At 38.1% G+C, this 18440-nt stretch overlaps 1 protein-coding gene across 3 annotated transcripts in view; it reads right to left on the bottom strand.

The window, feature by feature from the left end:
- Window positions 1-18440, bottom strand: part of LOC149779246 (vitellogenin receptor Yl-like) — a 102182-nt gene that overhangs the window by 75626 nt on the left and 8116 nt on the right. For 2 of the 3 annotated variants that reach the window (XM_089939827.1, XM_089939830.1), the window contains exons 2-7: window positions 17968-18099; window positions 14049-14171; window positions 12434-12565; window positions 11208-11321; window positions 6719-6850; window positions 1181-1291 (exon numbers count right to left, since the gene is read on the bottom strand). In XM_089939827.1, the coding sequence (XP_089795953.1) occupies window positions 1181-1291; window positions 6719-6850; window positions 11208-11321; window positions 12434-12565; window positions 14049-14171; window positions 17968-18099 (744 nt within the window). Of the gene's footprint in view, window positions 1-1180; window positions 1292-6718; window positions 6851-11207; window positions 11322-12433; window positions 12566-14048; window positions 14172-17335; window positions 17435-17967; window positions 18100-18440 lie in introns of those variants that run through there. The other variant, XM_089939828.1, reaches the window with a different exon arrangement.

Raw genomic sequence — 18440 nt, 5'->3', positions numbered from 1 at the left:
TACATGTAAAAGACAGTAGAAACCAGTTCTCAATTCAGATTTATTTTAGCTAAATTTGACATATGCTTAATTATCATTTTGAAAAATGTTGCATGTACAAGTTACGAATAAAACTTAATGTTACTCCTGTCCCATTCATACAGGAGATTAATGAAAATGCACGCAACTTCTTGTTCTTGTGATCATACATCAATGCCCCAGCACTAGAAATAGTTCAATCCAATATCAACTTTCCTGATTCAGTGTAATGCTGAACTGCCATTGTAAAAGTTCATAGTGATTGATAGTTTTACTAAACTTTTGTTATCACAATATTACGATTACATTTTAAAACTAAAATTAGTTTTTAAATTTATATCAGTAAATGCACTTGTATTTTGACCCGTAAGACTTTTACTATAATAACAATACTCTTTCAAGTTGATGCACATGGACAGGTGAGTACCATGTTATTTCTGATTCATCTTAATACAAGGTAACAATAATTCAAGTCGTTACACAGAACGCGAGTCCCATGTTACCTTCTGATTCCTCCTGATAAAAGGCAATAAATACTCCAAGTCGTTAACACAGAAAGTGAGTACCATGTTACCTTTTGACTCCTCCTGATACAAGGTAATAAATACTCCTTCAAGTCGTTAACACAGAAAGTGAGTACCATGTTATCTTTTGACTCATCCTGATACAAGGTAATAAATATTCCTTCAAGTCATTAACACAGAAAGTGAGTACCATGTTACCTTCTGATTCCTCCTGATACAAGGCAATAAATACTCCAAGTCGTTAACACAGAAAGTGAGTACCATGTTATCTTTTGACTCATCCTGATACAAGGTAATAAATACTCCTTCAAGTCGTTAACACAGAAAGTGAGTACCATGTTATCTTTTGACTCATCCTGATACAAGGTAATAAATACTCCTTCAAGTCGTTAACACAGAAAGTGAGTACCATGTTATCTTTTGACTTGAGGCAAACAAAGTAATAAATACTCCTTCAAGTCGTTAACACAAAGTTAGTACCATGTTACCTTTTGACTTGAGGCAATAGTTATAACTCCAAGCCATTACAACACTGGTGGGTGAGTACCACGCAACATGAATTTCAGACAGCAGTTTTGGAAGAGATGAGCTATGGGCAGGTGGATGGAAGGATAAATGGATATGTTCAGTTTGCTTACCCAAGTCCAGAACAGTGTCAAGGTCAGCTTCAAGAAGGGTAGACTTCTTGGTTTTCATGTTGAAAATGTTGATACTGTTATTTCCTGCATATACTATCACTGGATCTGGACCTGTCATAAGAAATCGTATATTAGCACTGGGTCTGGTCCTGTCATGAGAAAACAATTTTTACTAGCAAAATATGTTTCGTTGAGAATACTCAATGCCCAGTCATAATACCTTAGGAGAACTACTACTAGCTCACAAATCCAGCCCTTACAGCTTACAACCCTGGCTAAAGAGCTATAGGTTATCTGCCCACCTAGGTGATGGTTGGGCAGTGACCTCCCCTTAGTATAGGGATTGGTGACAAATCCCAAGAATATCTCAGTTACTACTGGAACAGAAGGCACACTATATGGATGTAACTGCAGAGGGACTGGGAGGGTGTATGTGCATTATGATTGAGTATAATATATTCTCAGAAATATTTTACTAGGAAAAATTGTTTCTTTTTTAAAAAATGTTGCCCAATCATAATGCTTTAGAATAGCTAAGAGGTGGAGGGAGATCCCCTTACCCTGGAGATGCCACCTCCAGTCCATCTAGATAACTCGAATGGAGAAGACTCCATCTGTTGGAAAGGAACTTCAAAAAGGGAAAATTTTCCCTCCCAATAATCCAGCATAAGTCAGGAGGCTGCATCTTAGGAAGCTGTCAAATGATCTGGAAAGGTGACCTCTTACATTACTGCAGCAAGACCTACCAGATCAAGTCGAGCCATTTGGGATGAAAGATCTTTGAGATAAAAACTGAAGAATGTCAAGTCCAATCTCCATCCTATTGCCTTGGATAATGTCAGAACAGATTTGGTCAAATGAAATGCTTATGGCAACTTTTTTAGCCTTGTGAACTGAAATGAGCAACAAATTCATTTGAACTAGGATTATTTCTTGATGTGCAGATCGGCAAATAACCCACTCAATCCAGTATGAAAGGTCTGTGCCAATATATCTTGTTACTGTTTGAAAGGTAAAACTAAGTGATCTCCCTTGATGCAATGGCTCTGTCATTTAAGATACCAATTCAAGGCTTGTACTTAAGTATTTAGAGTGGAGAGTAATTTCATTACAAAACTCTGGCTACTCATGGATGGGAGCCTGTTTTTGGCAATGAAAGAGGGTCCGGTCATGAGTGAAACTGACCCATCTTGCTGGAACTGCAATTTGGGTCCACTGATAAGGCATATATTCACTGCTTCTGCCATCCAGAGCTAATGCAAATGACAAAGCAGGTCGTTTTTTTGTTGCTAAACAGAGCCATTATTTATGTATAGAGACCACTCTTTTTATCCAACTTTTTGTAAAGGCTCATCTGTCTGTTTGCAGTTCATACCAGTTTGCCTTAGATCTGAGACCACAAAGTCACAAAAATCTGATTCCGACCACAGGCAAATTTTGGGTAGAAGAAAGTCTGGTCCAGTTTTTTTTAAATCTGTATTTTGTAGTGCAACTAGATATTCCAGATTTGGTATCATTGTAGAGCTACATCTGTCTACATTTCTATAATACCACCCACTTCAGTGTATCATTCATGACCATGACGCTACAGAGCTCAGCAGTAGGCTACTACCTCCTGCCCCGTTAAGTCGTCGCTAGGGGTTAATGTGTTAAACGTTTCTCATCTAAAAGCCTAGAAAGTTAACCATTACGGAATGGATGTCTCTATTGGGATAAGTACTCTGCTGTAAACCAGATTTTATATTCCAATTGCCTTGCCATAATAACCCAGGATGAAGAGATACTCATAATTTTAGTTCATATTACACATTCATAATCCAAGGTGTCAGATGTATATACATTTGACCATTCCAATGTATAGGAAGCAGCAACAGCCAGAACTTGGGGCCCAGGATAGGTGGCATTCCACCTTGTAACTAACGTCCATCATAATTCAATCCCATCAAGTATGGAAAAGCCATTCCATCTGTACGAGTTCCTCATTGCAGACAAACGAGTCTGCCAATATGTTAGCCAGCCTAGGAGATGCTGGACCGAAACATGGATTGTCACTGAAGACGCCACTTAAGAAAATCCGAAACAATAATGCAAAGGTCCAGGTGTTTATTCCACTTTGCTGTTTGAGATCATACACCACAATGAAGTTGGGCAGAATGAGAACTCCTGTGCAGGTTTGCCAGCTACCAATTACAGGCTTAAAAAGCCCGGAATCCATACGATGATATGGACATAAAAATATACATGCTGAGATGGCCATGCTCCTATGCCAGTCCGAGTATGGTAGGCTCCTCCCAGTAATCTGTTTGCAACCATTGTAATTGTGATTGCTGAAGAATGTGTTTGCAGAGATAATGATTAGAGTCCAATGTGCTATCATGATGCAGCCTTGAATGGTTGCCAACTGAGAGGTGGCTCAAACGTTAAAGTTAGGTCTCCACTTGGACCACATAATCACTGTTATGAGAGCTCAAAAAGCATCCAAGGATAAAGATGTCCACTGTTGTATTAATGAGCATAACTCAGCCAGTGAACAATTCTAAGAGACTGATTCCTCCAAAGAGGAACTGAACTTAACCATTGAATGTATTCAAATCCCTTTCCTGGGGGAACATTCTTCTTACTCAATATAGTCAACCAAATCTTGAAAGGTTAAAAGGTCCAAGGTGTTCGTGTTGAAAAGAGATTAAGAATGAAAGGAAAGTAACAAGTAAAATACATGTCTTGCTCCAAAATATAACTGTCTGTTTGTTGCATGCTGCAGGGAAATCACAGAAATTGTGAAAGTCATTTGAGTGGGGTGTGAAATCACAACACTTGTAAGTCTACACTGATTGCACAGTCTTCTCAATGGACAGTGTTAGGGCCTGTTATATTCCATCACAAACCTAAGAGTATAATAGGGTTGACTGAATGTGCTTAATTTGCAGATAAACTTGTAAGTGCTGCATTGCAGCTTAGAAAGCTGTGGCCAAAAGCTTATTACATATGTTGAACAAGATACCGAGTCCCCAGGTACTATTGGTGGGTCTACAGGACATGGTAAATCTTCCCCATTCAGCCACTAAAGATTTGAACCTTCTCATCGGGATCTTGATAGGAATGGGAATGGGGGGCCAGTATGTATGTCATTGAGATCAGGATGGTCATGTGGTATGCTGGTAAAAAAACTATCGATATCCCTTTAACTTTCAGTTAGGTGCAGGATTGTTTCCCAGCCTAGTGGCATGTGCTCTGGGGACATACCTGCAATCTTGCTGGTTACTTTGCAAATCTCTCTGCTGTACCCAAGACAAAGGGATGGTGGTATGCTGCATATTCTGTCAACGTGATAATTAAAGAAAATAGATTTCGTTGCAAGAGTATTTTGGACCACAAGAGGTCTCTGAGGTGGAGGAACAGGGCACTGCATTTTTCCATCCATTTTATGTTCATACCAGCTATTATGGTTTTAGGCTGTTGTGTCTTATGAAGTCTTATCCCATGAATATGCCCCACTTGTTCCTGTGACTAAACTAATTGATGCTGGACTTAACCTGGATATGTCATGGTTGAGGTCCCAATGATCCACTGTATACAACTAGGCCCATTGACATGGAAGTAGGTCATCTGGGAGAATGGCATCAGACTCATTATGTTTGGAATGGTTATGGGATGTTTGATCCATGTAATCAGTCCATGCATCTGCTGTGCAAGAGGGTACTTTGGCTGTTTGTTTATTCCCTTGCTATACAGCATTATACAAATATAGTCAAGCCTTGTGGTCGCAAGGTCTTTAGAAATTGGCAATGATGGGTTCTGTGGTGGTGACCAAAAAAGATTGATTGTGGAAGCAGCTGAAAGTAAAATCTTGTCAGATATGTAGACCTGGCAGGTGATGTGGAGAAAAGACAGACAGAAGATCAAGGGGAATGGGTGGGAAAACTTCAGTTCAAACCTGCAAGGTGGAGATTCGTTTACCAAAGATCTAGCAATGACATGGGGACTTGAATGCAAGTATTATCAACACAGAGGAAGGTAGTTAAGTCAACATCTCTTGCACTACCTGCAAAGTAGCTGGAGAAGAATGTTGATGGAGGCCCACAACCCTTGCAGCACCAATGGGCCAGATCCCATTACTTCCAAAGTCACTAAGGAGAGTCTATTGGATGACAGACCTGAGGGCAAGTGAAGAGACCTCTTGAAACTTGAGGCCCCAAAATGGATGTTGTATGTCAAAAGTGTTGGAGATACCATGTAGTAAGAGACTGGAAGTTGTCTGCAGGAGAGTCTATTCATGAGAAGCTGGGCACCACTATGCAAGTTGAGGAACTGGACAAGTTTGATTTTTGGCTGATCTGTATGATCAAATTGTTGTCATGGCCCATTATGATCAGAAATATAGGGTCAAGTCCAGTCATAGAGGAATATGGCCATCTAGGCTGGCATGACACTTCAGTTCTTGAGGCTGGAACAGTGTATGGGATGTGTGATCCACATATCCAATCCAAACTTTTGATATCAGAGACTAACTGATGCTTGTTGCTGCTCTCCATCTTGCTGCCCTGAGTATAATCAGATTATTTGTTACCCAATTTATGTTGACTTTTCCCAAACAAGTCCGACTTGTTGTCAAAGGATGACAACCAGAAAAACTACACGTTGTCTGACCAGTCTCACCCAGGGTTTAAATCTGCAAGACAAACAAATAAAGACTATACTCAGACTAGTAATTGTTCTCTTTATGATCAAGTGAGTACTTGTAGTTTTTGAGCTAAAAGTATTTAACCTGGAGAGAAGTGCTTCAGAGACTAAAATGTTACGGATATTCAGTCAGACAGGAAGAGCTATATCCTCCCATATTACGTAGTGAGGGGTAATAATTTAAAATAATGCAGACATTTTACGGTAGACACATCTTGTGTAAATATGATAAGGTAAATTTTTAAAGCAACAAGATACATTTACATTTCAATAACAAAAGCAGGTCTCTGGCTACTGTTAAATTTCTCAAGTCTGCTATCACATGTGTACACCAATTTTGGCATGGGGACCTGTATAGGGTGGGGTTGGGACTTCAGTAAATTCATGGTTGCCATACCTGTCTGTTCTGTGCAAGTTGTTGTTGTGGGGTTTAACGCCATTTTTCAGCACACGATAGGCTATGCAAGGTGGCCAGTATTAATGGTGGAGGAAGAACCCTGAAAAACCCCGGAAAGAAACACCGACCCACAAGAAGCTACTGGCAAGCTTTCTCACATACCCACATTAGCCGAATCAGTGACTCGAACCCACACAGACAGGTGAGATGGCAGTGATCCGTAACAGAGCGCTTTAGACCACTTGGCCACCCAGGCCCCCTTCTATGTAAGAGAATCATTTTACTGACTGGTGATGATCTAATGACAATGCTCTGATGAATGGTTGATTTTATCACCCACTCATTATCATCATGTTCATCAATCAAAACCCTCCATCATAATTATCCCAACCACCATCATCCCCCCCCAACACCATTTCACCCATCACCACCACAACCACCATGACATCATCATAACTGACCTTCTGGAAAGCAGGTACTGTTATCACTTTCCATAGTATACCCCTCATAGCAAGTACACGAGTAACTGCCATTAAAGTTGGAGCAAATGTGAGAACATCTCGGCCGACCCACATCAGCACACTCATCAATATCTGCAAACAAAATGAATCAAATGTATTTGGTAATCATTTACAAAGTCTTTATAAACAAATAAATCTCAAATTTTCTAGTTTATCCTTTAGTAAAGGCACAGATGGGATCTGAATGCTTTGTAACTGAAAAATGTCCTTCACTACAATTGAGGTGAAATATCCAAGATTCTTATTTTATACTTTGTTTTTTCGGCATATAGAAAATAAGTGCTTTACATATTTTTCCAGAAGAAAAATATAGATTTTTGAGGTGGTGACCCTACGTACTCTGACATGCCTCAGTTTTAACACTTTACCTAGTACATTACCTTTGGAGACTGCATGAAAATCACAGTGATTAATATTCCTAGTTCAAACCAGAAGTATAAAAGATGGGGCTTAATGACCCCTACTGGGTCAAAAAAAATGGGTCATTTAAACAAAATGGGAGTCACAATGCCCTTATGCAAGGATTCCTTTGTGTGCATTTACATTATGTGCTTATACTGTCATTGTTTCCATTTTTGTTGCTTGTAAACAAACTGCTTGGATGTTATGGATTAAACACTATTTTTCAACACATGATAGGCTATGTATTACGGCCAGTATATTTGGTGGAGGTAGAACACTGGAAAACCTCAAAAAGAACCAATAACCCACAGATTGTATAAACCATTTGCTTCGAGAAATATTTGCTCCAATGGATTTGTTTGAAATGATCCAGACAGAGGTTTTGATTTGGACAAAACAACTGCTATCATCACTGTATGAGCAAGAAAGGAAAAAAAACCCCATTTGATTCAAGACTTCCATTGCCAGGTTTAATAACCCATTTTTCCCATCTTAGGATCAACCAGAATGAGGCAGTACTCCCATTCTCTAGCTTTCTGCAGGATGTTTGGAATAAGAGGATAATTATATGGATTACCATTCCATAGAATGAGTAGACCGACCTGGCCATTGGATCTGCATTTGAAAATAAGCATGCATGTCCATATCACTGCAATATATGGATAGTGTGTTGACTGAACTGGTCCTTGGATCTAGGATTGAAGATAAGTGTACATGTCTAAACCATTGCAATCAATGGATTGAGTGCAGGCTAACAGTCTTTGGACCTGGGATTAAAGATACAGGAATTGTCAGACACTGAGGTTCAGTCTGACTAAATACCATGGGAAAATTTAATCATTTGGGGTAGCCGATTTAAGCAGAATGAGTCTGCCAATACATTCAGAGTACTTGGAATGTGAATGAACTGAATGAATTTGCTGTTGATTGTACCACCTGAGAAAATAAAATAGCACAGGCCTGTTGATTCCCTCACCCCCCCATTTCTGAGATAAATCACCATACTGGATTTGTCAGATTGAATAAGTATGTATGCCCTTTTCATGTAGCATTTTGTGCCACCAATGACATGCATCCATCCTTGCCTTGATTTAGGTGACAGATGCAAAGATCCAAACTAATTTCTTTCGATGATGGCTGCAGGAGTGACAATTCCAGCCCTCTGTGCTAGCAACCATACAAAATGGGATTCCTAATGGCTTGAATGGCAAGGCAACACCTACTGTAAGACAAGTAAGCTTCTTCATATAACTGGATAACAAGATTGTTTGCTCCAGTGTGCAAAGCTCAGTCACTAATGGCACAACATGATCATTTGTAACGGTGTCATATAATATGACACAGGACTGCTGCATTGAGGAGGCCCAGTAGCCAATGGAAATCTCTTGGCTGAGATGCAATTCTTTGCTGGTATTGAAGATTGTGTCTCAATAATCTTTAAGACTCCTTCCTTAGGAAGACAGACCCTCTTCTCATGCATTTTGAGCTACATTCCCAAATGTGTGAAATGCTGAGACAGGATGATGTCAGATCCTTCCTTGTTAACAGAATTAAAGGCAGAGTAGAAGATAAATATGAGAATTCATATCCAGACTTAAAATATAATTCACTTTGTGATTTGTTGTACAATGTCTTAGTAGCTAGGTGACAAGTGGAGATGGTCCCTGATTTCTATCCCAATACACTATTCTGTCCATTTTTGTTTTAGACCCAGGGACTGAGGTTAAGTCCAAAATAGAGAGCCCTGAACTGTATTACTGTATCCTTTCAATCTCTGGAATTTCCAAGAGGATTTGTCTATCATAAAAGGGAATTAAGCATCTTTGCAAGTCTAGACTTAATATGAAGTTTCCATCTTCAATAGCATTTAGAATTCATCTCCATTCTGAATCATGGTGTCCATATAAAAGGTTGATGAAGCTTGAAAGCTCAAGTCTATGTGTTCTTGGCTGGTTAAATGAGAAACAGTCTTCAATAAAAAAAAAACATGGTGGCTTTGTCTTTTGTAAAATTTCTCTGGCCCTTTATCTGAAAGAACTGTACATTTCTTGATAAGATTGTTGGACATGAAAAGATTTTTTGGGGACATCTGTAACAGGTCTGTACAGTGGGGCCGGCCCTGGACAATGGGTGTACAGTGTTGAATATGATCAGAAGCCATTGTCAAGGCAAAGTCTTTCCCATTTAAATAGCAATATGACAATCTTCCCTCACTGATTTATGTAAGGAAGGTGGCATTGAGTAATTCCTCATTTCTTTTCAGAAGTAGGCAGCTGTGAAGACAAACTAGGGTTCAACAGTTTTTATGAAATTTGAAGGTTTTCAAACTTTTTGTTGTTACTGTTGTAGGGTTTAATGCCATTTTTCAGCACACGATAGGTTATACATGGCGGTCAGCATTAATGGTGGAGGAAGAACCTGGGAAAACCCCCCAAAGAACCACCAACCCACAAGTAGCTACTGACAAGCTTTCTCACATACCCACATTCGACAAATCGGAGACTGGAACCCACAGAGACAGAGGTGAGATGGCAGTGATCCGCAACGGAGAGCGCTTTAGACCACTCTACCCCTTGGGGCACCCAAACATTTTGTAATGGCTAGCACATTTTACAACTTATTAGCCTTTTAGCCAGGATACTTCATGTCAAATTTCATCAAGCTTCTGAGTTGTGTTTTGAGTTGACTGACCATGAATATATTTTACTTTTGGATCATAGGTAAACTTTTTTGAACTTTGTTCAGATGTCATTCTTTTGACCAAATGAAAGCAGGCTTTACCATCAGTTAACTTGTTTAACTCATTAGGCCCCAGCACTGTTATCAGTATCTCTGCTGCTATGCCTCAGAAGCACTAAGCTGTGTCTAGCTTTTTTGTGCTCCAGAGTTTTTACCTGTTTGAAAATTTTTGAAAACATCGTGCACATGCATTCACTTTTACCTTAATTTCTCTTGTTATATCCCATCAAAATCCATGGAATTTTCAACATTTATTCCAAATGAATTTGTCTACACAGTGATATATTTTTTTCCTATTTGTCCAAGTCTTTCACAACTTATTTATACAGATTTACAAAATTATGTGCAACGTTTATCTGCAATAACTCTATCATCGCTGTCAGCATCCTCATCTTCGGACGATTCCATCTCAGAAACTTCTATGTCCGAATCTAAATCTCACAAAATATCCAACTGCCTAACATATCTTTCCTCAGCTTGCTCAATATTTTCAAGATCAAACCCGAGAAACTCCTCATTTTTGCTCTCATCAAAAATCACTTTTGTCTGCCATCAGAACATGCGTAGCTAAACTGCTCTCAAACAGCAGCCCTGGGCTTCTGAACAATTCAAATTTCCACAAAATGAAAGTAAAATCATTTCTTATTGGTTTAATAGTTGTTTAGTTCTTGGAATAAACCCATTTCTAACCAATCAGACACTGTATCTAACACACATTCATCATGCCTAGAGACAGGTTCAACCACTGAATGCAGTAAACAATTCACGACTACAGGCGGGATCGGCCAATGAATGCAGAAACCGGATCACAACTACAGGCGGGATCGGCCAATGAATGAAGAAACCAGATCTCGCCTACAGACGGGATCGGGGCCAAATGAGTTAAGGAGATTCCTTTCAGTAACATGACAAAACATTAAAAGTATGGTGTATACTTCAAAAACAGGTCCTTAAACTGAAAACTAATGCAGACAAAAACAATGTTTTCACTTCAGCCGAATGAAAAACCATCTATAAAAAAAACAAGAAAGGCTGGTGGAAGCACAAAATTCCCATACAACAACCAATTTACTGAGAGGGGGCCCCCCAAATTAACTTTCGCAAGGCAGGGAATGAGCAGAATTTCTTGCTTTTGCCACTGCAAAATATTCGTGTCCAATGCAGTTTTATATACTATACTTTATCACTTGCTCTAGCATCAACTATTTCTGAACACAAGGTAGGCTAACAACACTTAATGCATACAATTTGCAATATAATGTAACAATGTTTCGTATATAGTACATACCATTACATTGTGTCCCATTTTCACCCAGCGCAAACCCCTTGTCACAGGAACAAAATCCCCCAGTTGGAGTTGCTTGGCAAGTGTGTTCACATTTAAGTAGTTTGCAAGAAGTGCCTGAAATTATAATCATTCACAAAGTATAACAGCAGAGCTAGTCACATACCATAAAAATAATAAGTACAAGCTGTGATTTCACATAGAAATAAAATACATACAAACTGCGACTTCATTAAGTACAAATTGTGATTTCACAAAAATAATTTGCAACTGAATAAATATTAAAAGTTATGATTATGAATAAATAATGTTAATAATACTATAAACAAACAATTATGCATACAACCAATTTAACGATACTGCCAGAACCAAGTACAGTTATTATCAAATTTGAAAGTAAGTGATATTCTTGGCTCTTTATCAATACTTTTAAAACACTAAGATGAAATGTCCTGCTCAAAATAAAATGTTGACTTTCTGCATAGTCACTTAAAATAATGCAAGAACCTTCATTTCACTCCATGCTTGCTTAATTTCAACATTGTAAATCTACTTCAAGTAGAGAATTTTAAGCTTCACCCTTACTCTTCCAACAGATCTTTTGTGATGACTGATACAAACATAAAAACATTTTTAATAAATAGAGTGCATTTCAGTTTTTGTTTTTACTATTACCATAAATTCACTGCAGTTGGATATAAACTTGGGTGAATTTTGCAATGGCTATAAACATGGAACTTAATGAGACAACTGACAATCCCTCTGGGATTTCAGTAGGATCCCAACCAAGATAGGGAAACAATAGGACCCAATCCACACTGGAGAAACAATAGGACCCCATCCACAATGTGGAAATAACATCCCCATTCACAATGGGGAAAGAGGACCCTATCCATAATTCAATAACAGCAGGACTGAGAAAATCATTTTTCCTATATCAAGTAAAATTTATACCCAAAACATAGCTACTGAAAATTGGAGGTGTCGACGAATATAATGAAATTTTATGGTGCAGCTTTTTGCTCTAATGAGGTCCTAAAAATCTGCCATTTGTTGTGGTGCAACACTTTTCATTGATTTGTCTGGTTGCTAAATACAATGAATATAGAGATGCTAGGTAAATCTGTTCTTTTACAAAAGCAGCTAGACCTCTGTCTTGCAAGCATGGAGGTGTAAAGCAGCCATCAGCAAATGCAAATAGTGTCACAATTTCTTGTATAAATTCTTACCACAAACTCCACCTTCATCTGACATGTCTGTACAGTCATGCGAGCCATCACAGACTTGCTCCATGGAGATGCATTGCCGATGATTGCTACACAAGTAGCGTCCCTTTGATCGGTCACAGTGCCGAGACACCTCTGTAAAATACAGTAAACTATACACTTCCATAAAATGTATAACATCCTAAACAACAAAATTACAAAATTTATTACAACTTAGTCTGAACATTTTGATCGGTCACAGTGCCGAGACACCTCTGTGAAGCACAGTAAACTATACACTTCCATGAAATATATAGCATCCTAAACAACAAAATTACAAAATCAATTTATTACAACCTTATTAGCCTGAACATTTTGTACCTTATTTGCATTGTGAATCAATTCAAAACAGCCATCCAAGGAAATTATAGCTGCTAGGAAAAAGTTAGCATGAAGGGTGGGGTGGGGGTGGGGGGGCAAATTATGAACCTTGTCATTGTTTATTTGTAGATGGTGAGATAGTATTCTCAATAGTCTTATTTTCTCTAATAAAAATGAGTACATGTACCTGTGATCGCAAATGCTGTTTCAGATGAATTCTAAATTTAAATAACAAGGCAAACTAATAATTATTCATGACTGCTGAAGACTGGAATAACTTGCATACAGTACATACAGTAAGTATCGTTTTGTATCCTTCTCCATCTATTGCATTAATATGTGTATCACTACAGCAAAAGTACTGATGCATTAATATATTGATGAAATCGTTTCACCCCTAGCATTTTGTGCTAGAATTTTCATCAATTATCAGTGGACAAATTTTAATATCAGTCCTCAAAAAATCTAACAGCCGGATGACCGGGGCCCCTCTAATTTGTGATCAGGTCTGCCTTGTATTCTAAGTGAGGTGCCTGTCAGGCTTGTAAAAAAAAATAATTTGCCGGAGGAAACTGATTGCGCTGATGAAAAGTGTAAATGTGTTTTTAAGATGTTGACAACCTGCCATGACACAAAAAATCTAAACCACTGTCAGACGTAAAATTGAGATAGATTTTTTTAATTAGACTGAAGCATAGTGTGTCATGCTCAAATTACAATTCTGTACTCCCAAACACTGTGATAATATTTTGAAAATGGCCACTGCATTGTAATGAGTGGAACCATTTTCATTTAGGATCAACATGACCATAGAATGAATGAGTGTGGAAAGTTTTATGGCAATCCTCCAAGTAATATAGAAGTAGCAAAAACAATCTTGTACTAATAAATGGACAGATAACAGATAATGGACAATGGACATTGGACTACAGACCATTTCAGAAGTTCTGCTGGTCATAGAGTTAACAAAATAATAATGATAATAATAATAACTAATTGCTTAATGTACATTATTTGATCAGAAACAGTTTTGATAGATAAACCTCCATTCAGAGGTCATGTGTGTTGAGAAGCCAGTTTAACCTTTCCTCACAGAAAGCCGTTTAAGACTGGTATGACTTATGAAATCACTTCCATTGATCTGAATGACAAATTTGACATTTTCTTTGGATTAATATTTTGTGTTCATTCATCGTGAAACTGGCAACTAACTAGCCAGATCAAGAATAGGTCTTAAGAAAAAAGTTGGTATGATTACCACAGAACTCATCACTTCCATCCAAACAATCAAAGTGGCCATCACACATCCACTCCTTTGGTATACACTCCCCTGAACTGCACAGTACTGAATCATCATGGTCACAAGTGAAAACTTGTACAGCTAGGAAATAAATAAAAGGAATGTTAGGTATTATGTAAAATGCAAACAAGCAGGATTTTGGTAAAATTTAAGATATTCTTGCTTTTTACTTAACTGAACTGGTTCAGACTTGTTAGACACATGCCTAATTGTGACAAGCCATATTTTAATAGTGTTTACCCTCTTGCAGACCCCTCTCAGCACTGGTTTCCACCTGATATGAAAACATCTTGTGCCACATTACAACAGCAATTTGTCTGTTTAGTGAGGTCCACTTTATGTATAAGTCAGCTTTTCAGTGCAAAAGAGGTGGCAAAGGGGAACCACTGTTGTAATATCACATGCTGCTTAAGTACAGCTATGTTTCCTAAGTAACAAACCTTTTGGTACATGGTGTTTCTCCAGCTTTCCCAGAACATTGTCCCTGGGGTGAAAATTATTTATTGGACTCTTCCTTTCATGGGGATCTGCTTCTTGTTTGACAATTTTGTAAGAACTTGTTGCTTGTTTATTACACAATTATAAACAACACACAATTCCTCCAAATTACTACAATAATTTCATACAATGTTGCATTTCCTGCTGATTTAAATTGTATGAATTATTTTCACTCTTTATGCAATATAAGCATTTGAACAGTTAAGAACTGAATACACAGTGCCGTCATGGAATTCCATCCAAATTGGTTTCATTTTAAATTGCTGCACAATCAAAAAAATAATAAATTGGGTCATAGGTCACAAGTCTTTATTATGGGTTATAATCCATAGGATTATTCCATGTTTGTGTTCATTCTTTACACCCAACTACCTGAACCATCACTCCTGGTACTGGTGTTGGATGCAAAGGCATGCACCCATTGCTATCAATTTTGGTAGAGTTTTCATCTTTTAAGTACTAAGCATGAAAAAGTTACATCTCCTTTAGTTCTTAATCACTGAGCACACAGAAACCTTGATCAACAAGAACCTTGTGATATGGCATGAATAGCAAAATCAAGTGTTTTTATGACTTGGTGAATCAGTCTCAGTCAGGACACAGCACAACTTACATGTAAACAAAGATCTGATGGCATATACAGGTTGTACTCAAATGGAAAGGTATCATAAAACAAATGTCCCAAAGTGGTTAACTGCTGCAATTCTATGTACTATGCAGCATATACAGCAGTCAGATCAATTAGTCTGTACTGAGTGAACAAATGAATGTAATCTTTCTTTACAATTTCGGTTTACCTTTGTAAGCCAAAACAATGAATGAAACCTAAAAATCTACCCATATTTAAATGTGACAGTGAAGGGCTGTAGCTTACTATTGTGCTTTTTTATGTTGCCAATATTGGCATGTGCCACTATCTGTTGCCAATATCAGTGCATGTGTTTGCTAACATCTGCATGTGCCATTAAATGTTACCAATATCTGCATGTGTCATGTTTTGCAATTGTCTGCATGTGCAGTTACATGTTTTGCAACTGTCTGCATATGCAGTTATATGTTTGAAATTGTCTGCATGTGCAGTTACATGTTTTGCAATTGTCTGCATGTGCAGTTACATGTTTTGCAATTGTCTGCATGTGCAAGTTACATGGTGCCAATATCTGCATGTGCCAAATATTACATGTTGCCAATATCTGCATGTGCCAAATATTACATGTTGCCAATATCTGCATGTTGCCAAATATTACATGTTGCCAATATATGCATGTTGCCAAATATTACATGTTGCCAATATATGCATGTTGCCAAATATTACATGTTGCCAATATATGCATGTTGCCAAATATTACATGTTGCCAATTACATGTTGCCAATACCTGCATGTGCCAAATATTACATGTTGCCAATATATGCATGTGCCAAATATTACATGTTGCCAATATCTGCATGTGCCAAATGTTACATGTTGCCAATATCCACATGTGCCATTACATGTTGTGAATATCTGCATGTGCAGTTACATGTTGCCAATATCTGCATGTGCCAAATATTACATGTTGCCAGAATCTGCATGTTGCCAAATATTACATGTTGCCAATATCTGCATGTGCCATTTAGAATTTTTTTAATGCCCAAGAAACACTGCACAACTGCTGCATTTAAGACTTAATCGTACTTTTTCTTTTGTCAGTCTTTTGTTGGCTTTGACACTTAAAACATGATTGGCTTTAATGGCTTTATCATACAGAAGAAATGAGAACCAAGTACCTTTCTCAAGAACACACTGAGGCAGCTGACCTACATGGTTATCGAAACCAGGACCCTTGGCTTACAAGTTGGTTGCTCTACCAACTCAGCTACTGCAGCTATGGTCATAACTAAGATCAATTTTAAATGTTCTTACTGTGTGAAAATTATGGATGAAGCACTTTGGAAAGACTCGTATATGTCCCTTGTGCTTTGATTTACATAGCATATTTACAACCTTGTCTTGTGCTCCCTCATTATAACACATGTCAGTATAACACAGTAACTTGTATATTGGTATGGTCATAGATCCCATTGTTTAGATTTTATTTTGCCATGAAGTGTTCTCCAGTGTACAAGGCATGGTTTGGCAATTTACAGCCTGGCAACAAGTAGGTTATGATATTTAGTGCCATGGCAACTGGAGCTAAGTGCCAAGTCCTGTGTAACTGGTAACCAACCTGTACCTTTTCAGTCTGGCATTCAAACTATACAAATCACAGCTCCCAAATTCCATCTGTCACCTTCTGAAAAGTGCAGGCAGGTGAATCAGGCTTATTCTACATCCCTGAGCCTGAAATGGGAACGGGGGGGGGGGGGGATGGGGGGGAGAATACATAAAATTGCAACTAATCCTACATCACAAACACTTTGATGGTTCTTTAGGACAAGAATTACGGTTCCTTAGAAAGTGTTAAGGTTCCTTACAAAAAGAGTTACAGAGACGTGCCCCTTTATTTGAGATCTTTTACCCGAGAGCAAGCTGGCACAATGGAAGTTTGCAGGAGTAAAATTGCAGCTAGTTGCCTCATGATGCAAGGCCAGCAGGACAATAGCCTGTACAGAAATCAAAATCCATCAATAACTAAGGCATAGTCGAGTTCACACAATCCTGTTCTATATTACGTAAGTTATAACTACAGTACATTCCTCTGATGCGCTGATTGTTTCAATATGTACAGGTTTAAATTATTACAATAATTACCAATTACGATAATTACCATGAATCAAAGATTCCAATCAACAGCAAGAAAGATGTGTCCACAACGTTCTCTCATACACCGCATTCAGCTGCAGGACAAAGGGCAATAACTCTCAGAGTTATGTGATTTAACTGTGCACATCTTGAGGTGATGAATATTTACAAACTTTCATCATGGCAATCACAATAAACTGCAGACTAGTTATGTGATGGATGGAAGGATTGACATACTGGCAAGAATTATATATAACCCTGTCTCTACTGGGGCAGAAGTATAAAAATCGAGTCCACGACCCAATAAAGAACAAGACTGCAATACATCTGTCTCCTTTGTTACAATGGGAAGGATATAACGAAACAAAGGTTGGCCACCCCTCCCCCAAACCATAATCCCCAAGTCATACAACTCTTCCAATATTAACTAGCAAGCAATCCATCCAATCTGTTTTAAATCTTGGGACTATCAATCTAGGCACCAATCAACTGTAGCCTAGTTTATACCCCAGAACTAATGCCTAAATAAAGTTTACATTTTAATTTAGTTCTAAATATTCTTCCCACTAATTTTGTGTTAGAAAACTAGTATATAAATCAAATTAAGATTGATTAATTAAATTGGACTATAAATCTATTTGAGATGAAACAATTTACGGCAGACAAGTTCATCCGAGTGGTCCGGGCAATCTGGTTCTTTGTCACATAGTGCTGATTTTATGATGCACTTGCTGCCATCTAGACACTGGAACTCCTTTTGAGGACATCGGGCCCTGTCTCGAGATACACCTAAAACAAAATACTTTGTTTAATAAGCTACATCAATTCCATGTGTAAAGTGACAATTCTGTGATGTTCATATTCTTGTAAAGTCCAACAGAAGCAAATTGACATGTTTTCAAGATCCATCAACTTACATTGAAGCCATCTAGACTGCAACGGAAGCTGGGAATACCAGACGAGGATAAAGTTGAAGTATGTCTTAAGAAACAAATAAAAAGATAATATTAAAGAAAGTCTTTTTTGTACAAGATGCTTGTCCTTTTGACCAATTTCGACACTCACAGCTTCCACTGCATTCAAGCCAACTGAAATGTACATCAACAGAACTTGGAAACTTGTTCAATTAC

Source organism: Sinohyriopsis cumingii, chromosome 17 (genome assembly GCF_028554795.1).
Source record: "Sinohyriopsis cumingii isolate HCF-2022 chromosome 17, ASM2855479v2, whole genome shotgun sequence".
Taxonomy (NCBI): Eukaryota; Metazoa; Mollusca; class Bivalvia; order Unionida; family Unionidae; genus Sinohyriopsis; species Sinohyriopsis cumingii.
This window is presented reverse-complemented; position numbering and strand designations above follow the sequence as displayed.